General features: G+C 43.5%; 1 protein-coding gene across 1 annotated transcript; it reads left to right on the forward strand.

The window, feature by feature from the left end:
• Nucleotides 1–16,091: 16,091 nt before the first annotated feature.
• Nucleotides 16,092–22,111, forward strand: tmem175 (transmembrane protein 175). Its single transcript, XM_035166728.2, has 10 exons — nucleotides 16,092–16,395; nucleotides 16,814–16,852; nucleotides 16,982–17,079; nucleotides 17,172–17,223; nucleotides 17,844–17,879; nucleotides 17,965–18,048; nucleotides 18,184–18,348; nucleotides 18,463–18,541; nucleotides 18,795–18,930; nucleotides 19,181–22,111. The coding sequence occupies exons 1-10, from the start codon at nucleotides 16,195–16,197 to the stop codon at nucleotides 19,851–19,853; spliced, it is 1,563 nt and encodes a 520-aa protein (XP_035022619.1). The 5' UTR covers nucleotides 16,092–16,194; the 3' UTR covers nucleotides 19,854–22,111.
• Nucleotides 22,112–22,141: the final 30 nt, after the last annotated feature.

Here is a 22,141-nt window from a genome sequence, read left to right on the forward strand (position 1 = left end):
ATGAAGGTGCGAGTCCAGCGCAGTGAAGCTCTGTGAAGCGTTGAGTGTTGAAATCCTCTGAGCAGCGACGTGGTGGTGGGGGGGGGCAATGGGAGGGGCCGAGCAGAGGCTGTGTGGGCGGGACCTCTGGTGTCAGGTGGTTCCTCGTCCTCCTGATTCATAGAGAGAATAAACCTGGAATCACATCACCATGATTAAACCTCACATTCATTCTGTGTCACACTTTTTAATCTCAGTATTTTATGCTTTGACCACAAATTAAACCACAATTAAATGTATTTTAATAGTTTATTTTGTACGGTTCGACACACAGCAAATCCAGAAAACACATGCAATTAGAAAACCACACGTGCAAATCAAGAAAACAACTTCATCAATTTGTTGACACACAAAAGGTCACAACACGTGAAGATACAGAAACGTGCTGCGAATCCATAAATGAACCTTCAATGATTTGTGTTTTACATGTGTTGTGACTTTTTGCAGCGCGTTGCTTTATTGTTGAATTATGACTTTTGTCATGTGACCACATCTGACCGTGATGCATGTGTTTGTCTCGTGTTTTTAAATGTGTGATTTATTCATCAGAATCTCATAATTCATCTGCAGCCTCTCTGCGTGTGTGTCCCGGTGGTTTAGACGCCTCAGCAGGCGAGAGACGATTCCAGTTTGGGTTCATTAGATTCAAACAAAAACAAAAGGACTCAGTGATTCGTGCAGCAATTAATCTGAAAAAGCTTGTAAATCAGATGTAAATCTAATTTTCACATCGTACATCAACACGAGGTCGGGGGGGGGGGCTGCAAAGCCAAAATGCAAATGATGAAAACAGCAAATAAAAGACCAATAGGGAAGATACAGCTATAGCATATTACAGTTGTGATTTCAAAATAAGACGTGCAGCATTTAGGAAAATAGGACACAAAAGGGATAAACATATTTCACTCATTAAATATTCATTTGTAATTGTGTTGCTGTGTCTGCTCTTGTCCTAAAGGCATCATATTGTAATCTATATCAGAATCCTAATTTAATCCCATGCATCATATTAATCTGCTGGAGAAGGAAAAAGGTTTCCACTCAGGGATTCAACAGGATCTTAATGCAAACTGAACATTAAAGGATCTGTTCACTTCATCATCTGAGGGAAAAAAACCAGGAGACGAATCTGGAAGGAAATTAATTTTGATAAAAAACGCAGAAACGCAGAAAATGATCATAGTTCATCACCATATTGCATGTTGCTCTGATCCTTTTTGTGGGTTTTACTACGGAAGTTTTATCTTTACTGTATCTTCATCAAAGCCTCGTGAGGAAAAAGAGTAAGAGAATATAAAGGGAAGCGGATCGAGCTCAGGAGAGATGAGTCTGGATGTTCTGCTCTGGAAGCAGAACGGTACCTCGGCTGTGACGGTCACAGATCGGGATGTGACGACCATCACACGTAGGATTCATCTTCATATTTCCAACGTCTGCAGCACTTTGATGTATGAATGTATGTGGAGCGTAAGAAGTCTGTGTGATGTCACCTCTTTCATCAGGCTGCCTCATCCCCCCCCCCTCAACACACATCCAGTGAAAAACTCTGAGAAGGAAAAAAGTTTGGAAGAAGTCTCCAGCTCAAAGTACAGAGGAGTGAAGTTCGAAAAGTTCAAATTAAGATTAAGCAAAAATATTCAGAACTCATGAAAAAGTTAGAGGGAGTTTCAATGTTTAAGTTTGACTTCACTTTCTGAGGGTTAGAGCTGGAACAGTTTTCCGCCAAAGGAAATTTCACCAGGAACCAGGAACTCGAAACAAACTTCGGTTCCCAGGAAAATAGTTTACTTTGAGTCGAAGATTTAGGATATTTTTGCACGATTTGAATCTCCTCCATGTTAACTGTTGTTGTGTTTTGTTGAAGAGATTCTTTGGCTGCACGAGGAAGTGGAGAAGCTTCGTTAAAATCTATTTTTCAGACACGACCTGCAGAGGAACTCCAGAGGATTTCTGCAGAATTACTACGAGGGGGCTGCAGGCGGAGAACATCCGGAGAAACTGTGGAGGATCTCCGGACGTTCAGTGCACGTCAACTCCTTCGATCCATTAGAGCTTCCTGTGGGTTTTGGCATGTTTACATTCATGTGACACAAATGACTTTGATGTTACCTCCTGCTGTTCCACCTGCTGCCTCGACCAAACACCACAGTCACACACACACACACACACACACACACACACACACACACACACACACACACACACACACAGACACACAATCATAATTAGATGAATAAACCACATTTATCTTCTAACCTCCAACACATTAAAGACAAACTGACAGCGGGCAACAAATTGTCGAAACCCCAAAAAAGAAAACATAATTAATGAAGCAATCAGCGAGCTCCAGCCGAGCCTCTCATCGCCCCCCCGCTGTTGTATGTGATTTTAATAATGCTGTTTAATGACAAGCTCCGTGTTGGCTGGCGAGCGCGGCTCCATATGTTGTTCCAGCTGTGGGGAGCAGCATCTACATGGTCCGTACGCAGCTTCAGAGCGGGGCCCCCTGCTGGGATAGAGAGCTTCACATGTTTGTGTGTGCGAACTCGTTGGCTGCCAGGACATTTGATTTATCCCCCCCGAGAGGATTCTGTTTCCCTCTTTTACGCCATCATGAATGTTTACGTGTTGATGTGAAAAATTAAGTAAACGCTTCACTTCAGAGATCATGATTCTCCTCCGCACATCGTTTCAGGGTCTGAGGGTCTTCTCCCCTTTTACTTATCTTTGGTGATGTCTGGAAGAGTTTTCAGGTCCAGGCACAAGAAAACCTGAAACCTGCAGATCCAAACATGTATGAGATGTGTTGCCATGTGCACGTGTGTTAATTACATGTGTTAAATGTGTTGATATTGCAGCGCCTGTGGTTTTATAACCCTGCAGCGTCCTCACCGTGCGAACAAGGGTTTTGGTCTGTGAGCAGCACATTTCTCCAATGTTTCGATGTCTCTGTCAAATATGTCCCAGGACTGGAAGATGATTTAAATTGTAGAGTCCTGGCTTTTAGTTGAGAGCATAGACCTGCTTCGATTTGAGGAGATCCAGTCGTTAGAAACCTCATGTAGCAGCTCTGCAGCAGTTCAGCCGTCACGCACCCAGTTCACAGAAGCTCTGCCTGAGGCGACTGGATCGTACATTGATCACTGGCCACACTCTGGTTACTGCAGCGTGAAAATCCCTTTTTCTTTTCCACTAACTATGTTTTGACAACGCAGTGAGGACAAAGGAGCCGTGTTCTGGGGACAGAAGAGGGTCGACCCAACGTGTCTGACGTGTCAGACGTTTATCTACCGTCCAGCAGCGATTGACTAACGATAACACTGAAATTCCGACGTGCAGATCAGAAATCGTGACCTGGCGACCTTTGTCTTTCCATCGCAAACGATTTACTCGAGTTTGATCCCAAAGAATCACACAGAGTTCACCCAGGTTTAGATAATGGAGATGTACTCTGGCTGATGGTTTGTGCCTCTACTCAGAGATTTCTCATTTTATCTCCTGAGGCTGCAGCGACGAAAACCAGAGACACATTTCAAAACACTTTATTTTTCTTTAATAAAATATCTAAGACAGGACCAATAAACAGAGAAGCTCACACGTGCTCACACCCTGACACAGTGACTACCCCCACCCCCACCCCTGTTCACCACAGCAGCTGCCTAATGTTGCATCAAAGACCCAGACGTTCAGGAAAGTCAGTGACGGAGAGTTTCTTCTTCCTTCTTCTCCCCCTCTCCGTGTCTCTGATGGATATTCACAGCGTTAGAGCCACGACGCCGCTCCATCATCAGCCCCATCGACTCCACAGCTCATGAGCGAGAGCGGAGAATAAGAGAGAGGGAACGAGAGAGAGGACAGACGAGAGAGAGAGAGAGATTCTCTGCACTGCAGCACAACAGAGGGTGTGATTTATCCTCCGCTCGGCTGCAGGGACATCACGTTTCACCATTTAGCAAATGAGCCCTAATTCACCCCGATGGCAGAGAACACACTTCCTCTCGTCTTTTGGTTCTCAGCCCGAGGCCGAGAGCCAGAGCCGCTCAGGAAGCTGAGTTCACTGCTGTGGTCCCCGATCCCCCGAGTCCGTCCTCCCATGCATAACAACACAATCAGCCAGTTGACCAGAACAACACGTTCACCTCGTATTTGTGGTGTTTCCCTCAGTCTGAAGCAGGAAATGCTGATTTGAGTTCTTGTCTGTTTCACTCTGAGGTTCACTGATGACACTTTTACACCAAAATTAGCAGGTACAGGCAAGTTTCTTATACATGAATAAACCTGCTAATTAAAGGTGATTGACTCTTTCCCCATTTGAGTTTGCATCACAGTGTTTCTTCACGTTCGATGTCACAAACGCTTCAGACACCATCGCTGTTTTGAATCTTGTGCACATGTGTCATGTCAGAATCCCAGAGAAGTTTTCCTGACAACCACAGTTTGACGTAGAAGAACTGAGAGAAGGTCCCTGAGCAGGATGCATAACTGTTAAACTATAAAAGTTCTCCGGTGTGTTTTTTGAAAGCAAAGTTTATCAGATTTCACGAACCACATCCAGAGCTCCAGATATTTAACACAAGCACTAAACCGATGTTGTTTCCTCTGCAGCTTCTCTCTGGTAAATGATTGATGAGGACGGATGTGTGGCTGAAAGCTTCTCACTATTAATAATGTACTTGGGAACAGAAGGCAGGTACGAGGAGTAAAAAGAGTTTCTTCACAATCTGTCCTCTGAGACACTCGATTCACATTATACAGGAAAGATGTTTAACATTCTCAGTCTGTGTAAATTGATTTTATGTTGGTTTCTGCACTTTTCAGTCTCTTATTTCCCTAAAATGTCTTTCAGAAATATTAATAATACGTCAGTTCCCACTTTAATTGGCACTGAAGTGACTCAGCTCTGCATCTTCTTTTTACCTCAACTGTTTTACAATTAAAACCAAATGTTAGCAAAGCTCTTACAGGAGACGTGATGTTTTCTGAATGTAATCGTTCCTCAAAGAGAGCACGTAAAGCTTTTCAAGTAAAAGCTCAAACTATCAAGGCTAATTGGATAAATGTCACCATGACAGACAAACAGACAGAGAGACAAACAAACGCTGATGAAAACATAACCTCCTCTGCTGATTTAGAAAATGCACGAACTGAATATTTCTACAGTCTGTTGCAGAAGACGACTCTGGACTTGACATTTTAATTAAAGACATTAGCTGCACAGCTACAACCTCCTCAAACTCCCCGAGTCCCCGTCCGATGAAACGTGAACGCTCTGGTTTAAATCGAACAAAGGAGGTGAAAGGAAACAGGCTTTGAAAGTGAAATGTGTTTAAAGATGTATGAAAGCTTCAAAAATATCTGTGATGTCGCCTAATTTGATTCTCGTTGTTTGTCGTGTTTAACGTGAACTCGTCTGATGTTTGTGTGTTAAAACTGAAGGGGGGGGGGGTTGATCGAGACCTCAGATGTTGTGTTGTGGGAGGTGAAATTATTCCCGACATCAGACAGCTGAGCCAACACTCATACACACACACACACACACACACACGCACACACACACACACAACGCAATTTCCCTTTCCGTGAAATCGAGGGGAGCTCGAGTCTCGTCCGTCGTCCCGAAAAATGAGATACAGGCAATTTGTCGGGTGATGATGTGAATTTTACATTCATTCATGCATCGACTGAAACCAGATGCATCCCCCGCCTCATCGTATTCCCCACTGGCTGAGTGACACACACACACACACACACACACACACACACACACACACACACACACACACACACACACACACACACACACACACACACACACACAGCAAAATATGTCAAACCCAGTGTGCAGGATCTGCTGGTTGAGAGTATTATTAGAAAGCTCTCTTACACACACACACACATCTGATATGTCAAAAAAGAAAATCTCAGGGGGGGTTGATGAAAATGTCAGATACAGATGTGAAGGAGCTGAATTCATCACCTCTTTGTTTCCCTTCATCTCTTCACAGTCCAGTGACAAACGAGTGTAACACAAACTTCAAATCCCCTCGGCCACAGAGAATCATTCAGTCTGATGCAGGGAAACACGCAGGAGGAAATCAATAAGAGACAAATTAGAGAAATGACCAACGAGCATCAATTCTTCATGATTTAAGAAGAGATGAGAACTTGATGAAACATCAGTTCACAAAGTTTGTTGACTGCAAAGTGAGAGATCGAGATTTCTGCTGAAATACACATAAACAACATCCATCCATCATCCATCCAACCATCATCCATCCACCCTAACCCCGATCTGCCTCCAACCTTCTACCTCAAACAACCATCTTCACTTAAATTGTTAAGTCTGGTCCATGACCCATCCACTAACATGGAGCTGGCCTCACTTTTGGGAGCTGCTGTGTCGTCCATCTTTATCAAACGTCTATAAATTGAATAATTCTCTTCAGCTGGATGAAGTTGACTCTCTGAGTGTTTGGCTGAACGTCCGGCGCCGTCTCTTTCCACCCTCTCAACGCCTTCTGCTTTGAAAACAGTCGACCAATTAACTCCGCCTCACTCCCGCCGTTATCTCCGTTTTCCTGTAGATAATAAATCATCCTGCAGTTTTCCCCCTCAGGAACGAGGTGAGAGCTTATTTCCTACAGGGCCTCTCGCTGTGAAGCAGGTTTAACGTCAAGGACTCAGATGAGTTTAGGACTCGGGAGTCATTTGTTCAGCAGTTCTTACGATCTACCTAAAAGCAGCAGGGGCGGTTTAATAAGTCCCAGATGGAGGAGGTGGCGGAGGAGAAGACCCAGACGGATCCTGGAGTCTGTTTTATAGACAAACTGCGGCGCAGGATCTGCTGAGGCGTTGATTTCTTACTTCCTGCGAGGCAGTTTCATACGACTGTACGTTCAGACCTGTCACCTGGAATTGATCCGGGGAAATTGTTCAATCTCCTGAGTCTCAAGACAATTTAAGATCGCCTCGTAAAAGAGATGTTTGTTTACTATCACTGGATTTGTCCCAAACAAATTACTGCTGTACCGAACATGCAGGAACATCATCTTTCACTTTTATGATAAAAAAATACACTCACGTCTCACAGATTGAATATCAGTTTTCACCCCCTTTTAGTTTGTTTGTTTGTTTGTTTGTTTGTTTGTTTGTTTGTTTGTTTGTTTGTTTGTTTGTTTGTCAGCAGGATTACGCAAAAACTACGGGACAGATTCCCATGACACTTGGTGGAAGGATGAGAAATGGGCCAAGAATGAATCCATCAATATTTGTGGATCTGGACAAAGAGGCAGAGGCAATAATTCTTTATCACTTCTATATAATTTAATTATAAATTCATGGATCTTGATGAAAAGAATGTTGTATATTACGACACAATACGATTATTATACGATATGATACAATATGATGATCCTTTATTTGTCCCACAGCAAATTTACTGTTTCCTTTTCCTCCTCTTGTCTCCTTTCCTCTCCATCTTCTCTCTCCTCCTCTCCTCCTCTCTCTTAGAAGTGGGTCACCATCACATCGACTCCTCTTCCAATCCATCACTGGTGAAGTAGCTTGTAATTGCTGCTTAATCTCGACACCGCTCGAGTAACTGGTCGAAAAGCAGCTGTGCACTGGTGTGTGTGTGTGTGTGTGTGTGTGTGTGTGTGTGTGTGGTAAAGGCTAAGCGATTTAGGAGAGGCACCATCGATGGAAGGTAAACCCCCTGACCCCGCCCCTAATATCTCCGGCCTTTCACTCTCCTCTGACGGATAAGATGCGATCATCTGGAGGGCGAGGACCAGCCGGTGAACAGGATGTGGAAAGAGCAGCGGCAGCAGGGTAAGACAGGATCAGCCCGCAGGATGTTATCATTAAAGAGCATCAGGGGAAGGGTTTTAGCGTCGCGCAGAGTGACTGTCCGTGGCGCTCTCGAAGTGCGAAAGGACTCGGAGCTAAGAGGATAGAGCTGCATCTGATGTCTGGGTTCAGATTCAGGGTAAAGGCTGCAGAGATTGTGTGGAAAGAGGAGGAGGCAGGAATTTTACTGAAAATGTAACGTTTAAGATTATCTGCGAGACCATACAGGTGCTAAAGGTTCTACCACGTTTGGTCAGGACCTTCTGAATTTTCAGTTTGGTCCGAACCACCAAGATAGAGCGTGTAACCAACCATAAACCAACATATTACAGTTTTAATCTAATCCCTGGAAAGCTTTGAAATTAACATAATTGCTGATCTGACTTGTACCCTCTGTCTTTCAGAGTGTGCCCCAGTGTCACCTCTAACCTCTACAAGGTCAAGCAGCCTCGTACTCATTCTTATTGACTTGACAAGTTCGGGTCTCACTTTATCTAAGAAACAAGCTGGGCCCTGCGATCGAAGCCCCCCCCCCACGTTTGGGTTCTCATGCATCTGGACGTTGTAAACTCAGAGCTGTCGACTGCTTGAGTCCACGTGATCTTGTCAGACCTGTTTGTTAAACTTAGTAAACTGGGTGAAACACCGTAGAAAAAGCTTTCAGGTGTTGAAGGTGAGTTGATGACTTCCGTACGTTCATCACTGGGATTATCAGCACTTCGCTTAATGTCACACAGTGTCACAAATCTGATTTAATCTCTGAACGCCACAACTGTATTTAGTCAACGAGTCGTGATTTGATGGAGGTGAGTTGAACACACACACACACACACACACACACACACACACACACACACACACACACACACACACACACACACACACACACACAGATAAGAGTCGTTTCATCCCCTTGAAGAGCAGTAAAGCTCCGTGCTGGTGATAGAAGTGAGTGTCATTAAAGCGAAATTAATGGATTTATGGTTGTGTTAATTACTACAGATAGAAAAGCTGTGACCTTGTGTGTATCTTGTTCAGGTCGATCTGCCTTCAGCCCATGAGCAGGGACGAGAACCCACACCGGAGTCGTCCATCAACAAGCCGTCAGGAGCGAGTCCTACTTCTGCCTGTGATGTCACATCTGGGTGAACTCCTGCTATAGAGAGATGATGTTAGTGATACTGAGGTGAGGTGTGTGTACTGTTGTGTCTCTGCAATGATGGATCACAGTGTAGAACCTGTGGGCACAAGTCGAGAGCTCTGGGGCCACGGTAGGTTTTCAGTTAACCTCCATGCAGGAGAGCAGATGTTGCAAATGCAATAACATGACGATAACCACCAGTAACAGTAATGATTGAGATCTAATAAGTTCATCTTTGAGTTCAATTAATGCCACAAACATGATTTGTGAGGCCGCAGTGACCTCTGACCACCAAAATCGAATCAGGTCATTCTTGAGTCCAACAGAACATTTGCAGCAAATTTGAAGAAATTCCATCGAGACGTTCTTGAGATATCGTGTTCACAAGAACAAGACAGACAGACGGACAACCTGAAAATATAACGCCCCCTGCTGGCACGGAGGCATAACAAGCTAACGTTAGCCTGACTACAACATCCCAGTGACAGGTATGATTGATTATACTGTCGTTCACTGACATTACGTAGTTTTGTGCAGTCGTGTGTGGATCTGTGCTACATTCAATATAAATATAAATATGTCACTGTGCATTGTTTATGAATGTTTGTAGAAGTATCTCTAGTCTCTCTCTCCCATTTCACACTTACTGTCCCATCAATAAAGACAAACTGCACAAAAATATCCAAAAGGTTGGATGATGTTAAATGTTGTATGTTCTTATTCATCCGTCAGACGATTTGACTCCATAACGTTAAATTCAGAATTGTTAGCAGAGTGGTCAGCACCTCCGTATTAGCTCAGACTATCTAGGCCACACAAAGCTTTAGCTCCAATCACATAAACTGCCAGTAAGCCAGAGCGCTGCAGCGTCAGTGCCAACATCCAGAATGTGTCACAATCTGGAAATGATGTAGACGTGAAGGAAAATATTTACATTTTAATGTTTTCAGGCTGGAAAACAAAAAACTAAATCATTGAAACGTGTCATTCTATGTTTCTTTAAAGGCGTAAACACCAGTTATGATATCATATCCTTGTTCTTTTCTCCGTCTCCTCTCCTCTTTCGCTCACACATCACAGAACAACATCATTAATTCTGCCCTCCACAGATCCTGAAACAGTCTCCTCACGATACTGAACGTTTTATCTCATTAAGTCCCTTTTTTTTTTCCACAAATTAATCATTTTCTCGGTGGAGTTGTTTTAACCAGCGAACGAGGGAGAATATCTCATCCGTCATTCTCCATTTCACCGAACTGTAGCCACGCCTGGCCGGGCCGGGTCACAGCAAAGGCTCCTGGGTAATCGGGTTTGAAGCGAAGGCTCATTACCTCCTTTATTTCCTTCTGACCGGCTCAAACACACCACGGGCCTTCTGGGTAATTCTGAGGCACAGACTGGGTCCAGATGTGGGAGCTGACGTCCAAGTTTTCTGCTTTTATTCAGCAGGAAGCAGAAAAAGACGAGATTTGATCAAATGAAAACGTTAAAGTAATCGTCTGAGGTGCATCCTGCTGCAGATGTTATCAGATATGAACAATTTGATCAGATTTACTCAATTTAACTGTGTGCGACCTTTAAAGAAAAATATATTTTCAATCATTTAAATGAATGTACTTCTTCTGAAACCTGCTTTTCAGATTTGATTATTAATGCATTATTCAATTTGACATTTTGGTTTCAAACCAATAACAGTTTGTATTGACTGTACGTGTTTCTGCTGCTTATAAACAATGTGTTCTGATGCAGGAAAATAAATGAAAGATTTCCATGAGAAATTAGTATCGATACACAGAAGTCAGCCTCAGCTGTCAATAACCATGACGTCCCAAGTTATCAAAAACATGAACACACATCAGTGTAGCAAGAACAACCTAAGATGTAATCATTTAAAGTGTTATTTCTATTTTGGTCCATGTCCCATCCATTAACATGGAGGAGGCAAGATTAATCACCTATGCTGCAGCCAACCACCAGGTGGCAATCAAGAGGCTTTGGCTTCACTTTTGGGGGCCTGTCATGTCGTCCATCTTTATTTACAGACATGGTCTCTGTCTCTTTGTTTGTTTATTTATAATTTGGTGAAGGTGAATTTCTTTTTAAATAAAATATAAACCGGCAGAAGAAAGGTAGAATTTCCGATCTGAGCTTTAAGTCGTGTGTTGAAAACCGGACAGAACATCAGACGACTGGTCCCGACTGTGACTGTTCATCTGTGTGAATGTAAAGTATCGTGTTGATGACGAAGAAGAAGCTTCACAAGCTCAGGTCCAACCTCGCATGTGAGCCCGTCGGTCCATGAAGAAGTTCGGATCAAAAGAACGAGACTTTCTCTCCTCCGCTCCACACAATCTCCCTGAGAGCCTCCGGGCTGAGGCGTGTTGACACTACACAGGCCGGGTGTAATGGAATTGACCTCCTCCGCCAATCCTCCGCCACTTGGCAAATAGACCCATCAATAAGATGTGCAGCGCTGGGCCGGGGCGCAGCACGAACTGTACACTCAGCAGATTGTAAATAAAGGTTGGACAGCTGCAGCAGCAGGGGCGAGGCGCCCTCTCTCTCTCCAGACGTCTGCGGGACGAGCGACCTTCCACTGTCAGAAGAGGTAAAGTTGTGTTTACGTTCAGTAGCTGTCGTTGAGCGGCTCCGGGATTTAAAGGCTCTGTGGTCATTTCTCTAAACGTCATTTTAATTCTCATCCACCCACTTTTCACCACTTATCCAAGGTCGGGTCGCAGGGGAAGGAAAACCACCCTCGGGTATCAAACCGCCGTGACGTCACCCGTTTGGTTTGTGAGCTGCAGGTTGAAACCTTGATTTTGGTATTTAGTCCAGAGCCGTCTCGTTTTCTTTAAACCACAAGTAACCATATTTGGAGGAGCAGGGGGTGGAGCCTGACTGAGAGCTCGAGGACACTGCACGCCCACCTCCACCCATTGGACGTTGCTAGCTGTCAATCACAAGGTATCCACACATCGATGCATACAGTGCTTTATGGTCTGTTCGACTGTAGATCTGTTAAAAAGACTTAGACGTCATTAAAAACCAGAGTTTATCTCCAATATTGAGCAGGAAACTGTTAAAATATGAAGAAGGAAGCTGAGGATCATGGGTAATATCCAGCGTTCAGTTGTGTCCACTCAACACGTTGATAGACTTTACTCACCACATGTGGCTGCAGGGGGCGCTGTTGATCAATAAATGTGACACAGTGTTGCATAATTTTACAAATATATTCCCATATTAGTTGGGTCACTTTAAAAAGATGCTGGCCATTAACGAAATATGGTGATTTGCTTATTTATTTATATCGACAATAGTCCGTCTGTTCTGTGCTGTTGTAATAAAACTGATCTCGACTCCTGTGATTGAGTCATAACTGCTCATTATTCTCTCTGTGATAAAAGTCGTTCACTCTGTAAATGTCTTGGATCCATAATGACACCTGCAGCTCTGACGTTTTGGTATTAGCGACTTGACGAGGAGTGAAAGGTTGGAGCAGCCACATCACCGCCGGGCGCCGACACACCACCGCAACGCAAATGAGGAGATTAACGACCAGATGGAAATAGAGCAGCAATTGAGACAGACGTGAGTCAAAGGTGTCGTTTAGAAGGAGGCGATAAATTCATATTATATTTTCATACGCTCGTTGCCCATGAGAGATTTACTGAGGGTAAAAGGTCTTTTTTATTTTGACGGTGCTGTGTTGCACCTTCACAGCAGAGTCAGGGAGAGTTTGATGATCAGAAGCAGAACAGGAGGAAGATGTTTAAGAGATGAAAAGTTCACATCTAGTGATTCTGCATCAATTCAAAAGTGATACAGGAGCACGACGGCAAGAAATACAAAACAAGAACTGAAACTGAATCTGGAATAAATAAGATTAAAATAGAAATACTACAAACAATATTGGGCCGTAGTAGAAACGTGCAATATAAATTTACGATTTACAATATGTGCAATATTGTTGCAGATTATTTATCTTTAAGTTATTTCAGATTTGAGATATTGAATCAGAGACGTGAATGAAAACGATCGTTTGAATCTCACGGTTTTACAGTTGGACGGCTTCGCTCTGTGAGGAATTAAAAAAAGCTCAACCTTATTTACCAAAGAGCTGCGAGAAGAAATCTGCCGAATGAGCTAATACAAGATTTAATCTGTTGGTAAACTCGACTGTGACTGTAAATAAAGATCAACGATGCATCCTCACTCTGTCATTGACACCATAACGTGCAGGTATGTAGATCTCTTAAAACACACGTTTAAATAAATGCACAAGGAGTTGAGTCTCTTAAATAGATATTTATTTTATGAAGGAATAATCAAACGTCTCTGTTGGCAGTTGACCCTGGAAACCATATGTCCCGTAACCCCGTCCTTCAGAGCGTCGTGTGATGAACTGTGGTCGCAGCAGGGTCTTTGAGGGAAGGCGCCGCCGTCAGCTCCTCCGTTACATCTGACAGAGTTTATTAAGTCAGGGTGATGAGCTGTATATCCAGACAGCAGGGATGTGATGGCAGCCACTTCTCCTGCCAACACTGATTAAGGTATCAGGGCTCACACCTGGGGAAGGGACGGCCTGGGTTACAACAACAATATCCCAGACTAAGTAATGTCTCTATAATGGGATGTGAACACTGGAGATCCAGAGATGGCACGAGGAGGAGAGGAGGAGAGGAGGAGAGGGGTCAGGAGGACGGGAAACGAGCAGGAAAGACTGATGTGCTGTCACGGAGACGAGTCCTCGACAGATGGGCCTCCACCTGGACGTCTCTCCGGGGAAATAGATTTTGATGTGGTGTCAGAACCCGGTGAAGGGGCAGTGGGCTGGAGATGCCTCCTGCTGATGTTCCTGAGGTAGAAGTGTTTGTTTGTTTGTCTGTTTGTTAGCAGCTTTACACACAAATAGAACTGAGGGATTAAGAGAGAAACTTGGTGGAAGGACGTGATATGTGTCAATGGAGAAACCTTTACAATTTGGTGTGGATCTGGATCAGTAAAATCAAAGTAAAATTGTGTTTTTCCACATTGTCGCTCTTCAAAAGTGAAGCCAAATCCTCTCTATCGCCCTCTGGTGGCTGGCTGCAGCAAAGGTCGCCTCCTCCATGTTAGCAGATGAGAACTAAAAAGTCAACACATGCATCAGATAAAGTTTTCAGTTTTCTGTTAAGTTACGGTTTGAATTAAATATTTGATGCTGTCAAAACAGAGCGAAACGTCACACAAACAATAAAAAGTGACAGTTTATCGTAGAAGAGTTTGAGGACGATTCAACTATTGACAAGGAATAATTCTGAAGCATCAACACAACTTTACAAACAAACACGTTTAAGGCAGTGAAAGACGATCAAAGCATGAACAATTTTATTGTGAAGGGAAAACATCAGCCCAGTTTCATCCTTCAGAATAAACGATGCTGTGATCCTGCAGCAGTTTGTCCTGAACATGTAAAAGGAGCTTAGGCTGAGATGAGAGGCTGCATGTTCGCCTCCAGTGTTACACGGCAGCTGGCGTCCAGCAGAATAAATCCCATCATGCAACACGTCGTGGTGACGGACAGGAGGAGAGAGAAGTGCTCCTTTTGTGAGGTTTAATTTAAATATTTTGGGTTTCTCATATGAGCAGAGACACAAAATATTGTAATATTACAGATGTTGTTGTGTTTTTTTTTTTCAGCTGCTCCAGATGTGTGGCGCCACCACATGTTGGGGGAAATGAGATTGAATTAATCTGCTGTCTGGTGGAAGGAGTTAAGCCATGAAATCCACAGTCTGCACCGTGTTATGTAATCGTCTGTTGTCTGATGGAGGTCTGTGTTACGCTGCTCTTTAATAACAATAACCACTCATCACATAATACCATATCTCAACAATAGAGTCAGGAACGTCTTGTATTCTGGTAAAAATGTTCAGCTGCACTCAAAGGTGAACAGATTTTATATAGTTTTATATAGATCATTTATTGTGAATCTGACAGAGATGAACGATTAATTCCCTTCAGACTTCAGACGTCACAAAATTCACAATATAAGGAAACATAAAAACACATGTAAAAGATATAAATGTGTAAAAACTCTACCTGTCAGCTGTAGAAATATAGAGATGTTGTGGTTTTTGGATGTAAATACAGTGTCACATTTAATATAGATTTGTATCATGTGTTCATGTGGAGCCTCCTGTTCACACCACTACTGCCCCCTGGTGGAAATATGAAGGTAAGACTTCAGTTTGAAATATTCTTTCTTTTTTTATTGCCGCTCATTCTTGTATGTATTCATCTTTATTTCTTTCTTTCTTTCTTTCTTTCTTCATAGTGACTTATAGTCTTTTACACTTTGCTGCCTCTGGCTCCTCTAATAAACTACAGAAATAAAAATTGAAATGAGACACGTGACTTTTTACATCGTTATTCTACAACGACTCATCAATCCTCTTCTTTCAGGTTTTTATTCTCTGCATGTTTCTATGTTTATAAACTTCTGTGTAATTTTCGACTTCTTTCATTAACTGCGTTTATTCTATTTTACAACTCACTGTACACAGAATACATAATATGAAATTAATAATAAAACACAAAATATGTAGCATTTTAAATGATCATTTCTTTCTCTTGTTATCTATTCATAAGTTATTGTCTCTTTATTTGTATCCTCTCTACTAAAAAAAACAGAGCGGCTACTCTCACTCAGTAGACGATCTTTGCACGAAACAGGAAGTGGAGCTGCTTCCGGTTTCCCCGCCCTCTATCAGCTGATTCTCGTCTGTTTGCAAACAAACACGGGCCCCGTGGATTCTGTCTGTGGCTCCTCCGAGCTCCGTGTGGCGGCTCCGTGTGGCTCCTGGCTCCTCGAGCTCCGTGTGGCTCCTCCGAGCTCCGTGTGGCTCCTCCGGGCTCCGTGTGCCTCCCCTGAGCTCCTCCGGCTCCGTGTGGCTCCTCCGGCTCCGTGTGGCTCCTCCGAGCTCCGTGTGGCCCCTCTGGGCTCCTGCAAGCTCCGTGTGCCTCCTCCGAGCTCCGTGTGCCTCCTGAGCTCCTCCAGCTCCGTGTGCCTCCCCCTGGGCTCCTGCAAGCTCCGTGTGCCTCCCCTGAGCTCCTCCAAGCTCCGTGTGGCTCCTCCAAGCTCCGTGTGCCTCCCCTGAGCTCCTCTGGGCTCCTCCGCCATGGAGGGACACGAAGACATCATCGAGCAGCAGGTCGAGGAGCCGGTGGAGCAGAAGGAGACGAGGAGCCACGCCGCCTCCTCCTCCTCCTTCCCGGGCAGCGTCAGTCCGTCCGAGGGGGAGGAGCCGAGCAGCACCCAGTCCTCCCACAGACTGCTGGCCTACAGCGATGCTCTCATCTCCATCATCGCCACTGTCATGGTGAGACCCCATCAGAAGATAAGATATAAGATAAGATATAAGATATAAGATAAACTTAAGATAAGTTGCTGAGGCTGAGGAGGTGCAGCACAGCATCACCCCCACCCTCTTCATCACAAGTTAAAAGATGAGACAAACCCGACCCCCTCTATGTTAGTGGATGGGACATGAACCAAATCAAACAACGAGGTTAAGCTCAAATACATATTTCAGAATAAATGTGTTTGATGCTATAAAACAAGGCGAATGATTGACAGCTTTCAGTTGGTCATTGTGTGGGCGGGGCCTCAATGCAGAGACTCCTCCTTATCATCAGTTATTAGGATTCAAATGAAAATCAGATTTCATCATCAGATGTAAAAAACCTCACAAACATTTGATTTTGTCAAATGAAACTTTTCATTTCACGTTTTTTCAGATTTTACCCGTCGCCCATACAAAGGTGGAAGATGACGAGGTACGTGGTGACTTCAGTGATTCACGTGTAACCACAGATATTAAGTTTAAGAATATTCACCATATTGATATTAAAACAGTTTCAGTTCATCTTCACTGTGAACGTGTTGTAAATCCTTGTCTGTTGCAGGAGTTGAGACAAAGCGTTCAGCTCCTGCTCACCACAAAGATCGCTGTTTACCTGATGACCTTCCTGATCGTGACTGTGGCGTGGGCGGCTCACATCAGGTGAGTTGGCTACGTTATGATCACAGCAGCTGATTTCAGTCGCTTATTATTATTATTATTATTCATCACTGGTTTGTTTTTCCATTTCACAGGTTATTTCAGGTGATTGTGCGCATCGACGACTGCCTCGCCTTGTTGAACCTCGTAAGTGTCACCGAGGAAATCAGGAGTTCAGGAGCATCCTGTTAATACAAGTTTATTTTTACCATCTTGGATATTTATTCAAACATTCAACATTCAACATTAGTCCGAAATATAAATAAACAAGATGTTAGTGTGACCGATGGTTCTGTCAAGTTTTTAATTGTGACATAAAGGAAACAAGTTTTTAAAAACTCAATTAATTATTAAATTTATATTAGAGTTAAACACAAAGCTACGTAGAGAAATTAAAGTTCGGGAAAACGCTAAATTCGAAAATGTCCCCGAGGGAAGTATGAGTCATCACATTTTACAGGACGAGAAGAGACAGAGATTTAGATGGACAAATACTATGATATTGTATTTTGACATATAAATAACATTTAACACGTGGACACTGAATAAAAACTGGTAAATTGTATTTTTCATTTCATTGGGTGTTCAAATATTTAAAAAACAACTCTGTCATATGAATTAAAGTATTTATCTTGTAATTAATAGATGATTTGTTTATGTTGGTGGGATGAAATCATCAGAATCATGTTTTCAGGACTTTATGTGCGATGAATGAACCTTCTCTCTCGTGACCACGTTTCCTTCTCTCTTCTTCCTTCTGTTTCCAGGCCTGCATGATGGTGATCACCTTTCTACCGTACACGGTGAGTACGAGTCAGTGGAAGTTAAATTAGATCAATTCATCCATTCAAGCTCCTCATTCTCTGCACGTGATCTTTTCTCTTGCAGTTTTCTTTAATGGCGACGTTCCCCGAGAAGATCCTGGGGATTCTCCTGTTCTGTGCTTGTGTGATGGTGACTGGCGTCCTTCAGGTGAGGCTAGAAACAAAGTATTAACCCATCACATTCTTTGTTATTTTGTGTTGGAACTAAATGCGAAGTTGTCTTGTTTCTTATTTTCCCTCGGTGTGGTCGCGTCACGACTTCCTGTGTCTCTTGTCTTTGCAGTCGGTGATCGTGTTGTACGCCTTCAGTCGCCCGTTCCTCCTGAACGAACAGATCCAGATCTCAGAGAACCGGACGTTCTATAAGCACCACATCCTCAAAGTCATCATGAGAGTTCCCCTCATGTGCCTCTTCGCCAGCATCTTCTCCGTCATCTTCTTCCAGCTGGTGGGTGACATCTTGTTTTTCATCAGAGGACAATCGTCTTCCTCGGGATTCCATTCGTCTTGTACTCTGTTGTTGTGTTGTGACGTTTGATTATATTCTTTGTGTTTTTTTTAGTCCTACGTGCTGTTAGCCATCGTCATCTTCCTGCCTTACATCTCCCGGGGTCTGAAGTGGTGTCGCAGCAAAGCAATTGGTAAGTACGAGAGTTTTACCTGACACTAAAATCCCTTTTCCACTGGTCACAAACACTGTGATGGGAACATGAAACCTGGGTGAAGACGGCAATTTGGCAAACCAGCGAGGTGAGAGCACCGCAGCATTCAGGGCCTTTGTGACGTTGAATATGACGCACTGGGGAAAATTACTCCTCTACTGGCAATGGGAAAGGAGTCGATCGTCTTTCTGTAGAAGGTTAACCTATGTTTACTCATTTGTGTCCGTTCCAGGTCCCGCGGACGAGTCTCCAGACTCCTTGATGTTCTACACCTTCCTGCCTGATGAACCGCTCACTAAAGAACGGGTGGAGGCTTTCAGTGACGGAGTTTACGCCATCGTAGCAACGCTCCTCATCTTGGACATATGGTTTGATTCTCTTCATTACCTTGAATAGGAAAGACAGATAACTATCAGATAGCTATACTAACCTGAACCTAAGAATCGAGTGAACCCTTTATATCTTTATTGAGTTTGAGATGCTACAGCAGCATCTTTCTACAGTAGCCCCAAATGGACAAAACAAACGCTGGCTCTATGAAACCTGAACTAATCACCTATAGGTGCGATAAACAGAAAGGTTGACAAACGTTATACCTTGTTGGTTCCTTCCTTTCAGCGAGGACAACGTTCCAGACCCGGCCGTTGTACGGGACCAGTTTGGCGGCAGCCTGGTAGCAGCTCTGCAGGCCTACGGTCCGGAGTACCTCGCCTACTTCGGCTCCTTTGCCACCGTCGGCCTCCTCTGGTTCGTCCACCACTCGCTCTTCCTCCACGTCACCAAGACAACGCGCTTCATGGGCCTGCTGAACACCTTCTCACTGGCATTTGTCGGAGGGTTACCGTTAGCCTACCAGCTAACGCAAGAATTCTCGCCCAACTCCCGGAATGAACTAGAAGCCATTCAGATCAGCTGTGTGATTATTTTCTTCGCAGGTATTTTTCAGCTGACCATTTGGGTGGCCGCTCTTTACAACGAGCGGGAAACTCTGCACCCGTACGTGCGGTACGGTGGACGGGAGCATGCGTTCATGCTAGCTAAACTATCTCTGTACCCCTGCGTAGCGTTAGGGACATTTTTCCTGACGTGTATTCTAAGTAAATTCAGCGCTTCAATTTTCCACCTGATGGAGATCACGGTGCCTTTTGCCTTTCTCGTGTTGAGGCTGTTGGTGCGAGTCGGGCTCGCGCTAATACGGCAGATCTTCTCTCCCGATAGGCCGGACCTGAGGATTGTTGTAGAGGAGGACGTTGACGAGGCCAGAGTGCCGTTCAACACTGTAGTGGCATAAACTAGCTTAAAGGGAAGTGGCGGCGCTGCGAGGCGTCACTGCTGAAACAGTTTGTTTCTGAAAGTGTTAGAAACGACCTCTCATCAGGAGCCTGTTGGGGTTTGAATCAGGAACAAAACGGAAAATGGATTCTTCTCTGTTTAGCATTTAAAGTGGTTCAAATCTTGAGAGGCGATCGATAAGATGTGACCACAGGTGTTGAAGGTGAAATATGGACCTGTAGAGGTGAAGGTAACTCGTGGTGGAGCAGAGTAGTGAAGGATCCTGACAGACAAAGCCTCTCCACTCATTTAGTCCTTCTAACTGAAGATACGCCAACGCCATCATCTCAAAGCAACCAAAGCCTTTTTCAAATAACCCTCACTAAAGTTTCCAGCTTTGCTTTTATCACTCATCCAAATCAGACAGTTTAAAAAGATGGACGACGCGAATCCATTTCCTCCTCCTGTGCAAAAATGAAGCCAAAATATCTCAGATTCGGGCGTCGCCATCTTGGAGTTCTGATGTTATTTGGAGTTTGCGCAGTAGTGATCGTGGAGTGAGTCTCTGCCGTCAGTCATGATGTTCCACCCGTTTCGTTTTAACATCAAATTACTTATTTAAAACAAACTTGAAGGAATCTATACTTGAACCGGCCACCAGGGGGGGGGCGATCTAAATGTTTTGGCTTTACTTTCATTGTGCTGTCATGTCGTCCATCTTTATTCACAGTCTTTGAGGATGGCTGATTCGGGGAATGGCTTCAAATCATGTAGCTAGCACACACATTTTTTTAATTATTCAACACATGCCGGAACACACACATTCAACGGTTCAGTTTCTGGGCCAGCTGCAGAAATTCACACATGAGCGCTGAGGGCAGAAGAACTTCTGAATACTTTGCTCAAGGGCACGTTGGTTTTTCCAGACTTTGGCTCAAATACTAGACTGAGTTCGGATTGGGTTTAAGTCTGGAGCGTTGGGCACTTTAAACGTTACACTGAGCGGGTAGCGCCATCTCCAATTGCACTATTCTCAAAATATAACTATGTTAGCAACAGGAATGTTAATCTCACCTTTTCAAATATGTCCCCACAGAAAAGTATTGAAATGAGAAAACTGTGGGATTATGACGCAGGGCTGTTGTTGGTTTTAGTTTCAGACGTTCAGTTCTTGAAAACTTTAAATGTTGCGTCATTTCAGCGTAAGATTATTTAAATCATCGGAAAAATGTATGTTTCTGCTTGTGTGTCGAGGTTTCACCAGGAGGTGTCACTGTCGCGCGTCCTGAGCTACTGCTGCGATGATGTCACGCGCTTTGATGTACTGATGAGTTTTATATATCGGCTCAAATCTGAAATGCACTTTAATGGAAATCTGTCACGTGATGGAGGAGAGTTCGTTTTCTTCAGAGTTTGGACGAGTGACGAGAAGGAAACGTTGAATTATCAATTTTTGTCGAATGTGATTAGACTGAAAACTGATGTGTTTTTGTTTTTTAGCTCAGCTGCAGATCAGCAGCAACTCTGGTTTGTTTTTATGTATCAAGCCTGGATTCATTTAGATGAAGTACTTTTGTTTTCAGGACTTTATGGAGGAACGTAAGCCAGAACTTGTCTGATATTTATTGTGAAAGTCCAAAATAATGAACCCAAAATGTCGTCAGTTTGACCTTTGAACGTATACATATGACATAATGTATTTAAAGCCATATTTTCAGAGTTTAGAGACATAAATCGTCTTTTGAGTCCCAACCGTAGCACTATAATCTTTTATTTGTTGTAATGATCTTTCTCTTTGCTTGTTTGTTTGTTGAATGAAAAGCTTATTGATATTTTGCTGTTTGTGTATCTCTTGTTTTTTAGTCAGCTTTGGTTTAAGTTTACATATCTAGCATGAATTAATCAACAATTCGATCTAGGAATTGATGCAAGAATTATTTTTTTGTCATCCATCAGCCATCGGCCGTGGGCAGCTTGCTTCAGGTCGTCCGTCCGTCCACAACGACGTCATGTTACTGTTTCAGTTGTCAAAGGTTACCGTGACCTTTATGATAAGTTTGTAAAAATATACACACACGTATACAACCACAGTGATGTAATTCTAGTTTTCTCTCGTCACTCCTCCAACATTGTTCAGTGTTGATTGACAGATTTCTATTGTCAAAGCATCAATGTCTATTTATTGTGTTATTGCTTCACCAGTTCAAACTCTGAATCTGCCTTTTCACACGTCTTTGTTTTGTGAATAAATCTGAAATTGTTAATTTTAACTCGAAATTCAACCACTTGTCATTTTTAGAAAAACAT

Source organism: Hippoglossus stenolepis, chromosome 9 (assembly GCF_022539355.2).
Source record: "Hippoglossus stenolepis isolate QCI-W04-F060 chromosome 9, HSTE1.2, whole genome shotgun sequence".
In the NCBI taxonomy this organism is placed as follows: domain Eukaryota; kingdom Metazoa; phylum Chordata; class Actinopteri; order Pleuronectiformes; family Pleuronectidae; genus Hippoglossus; species Hippoglossus stenolepis.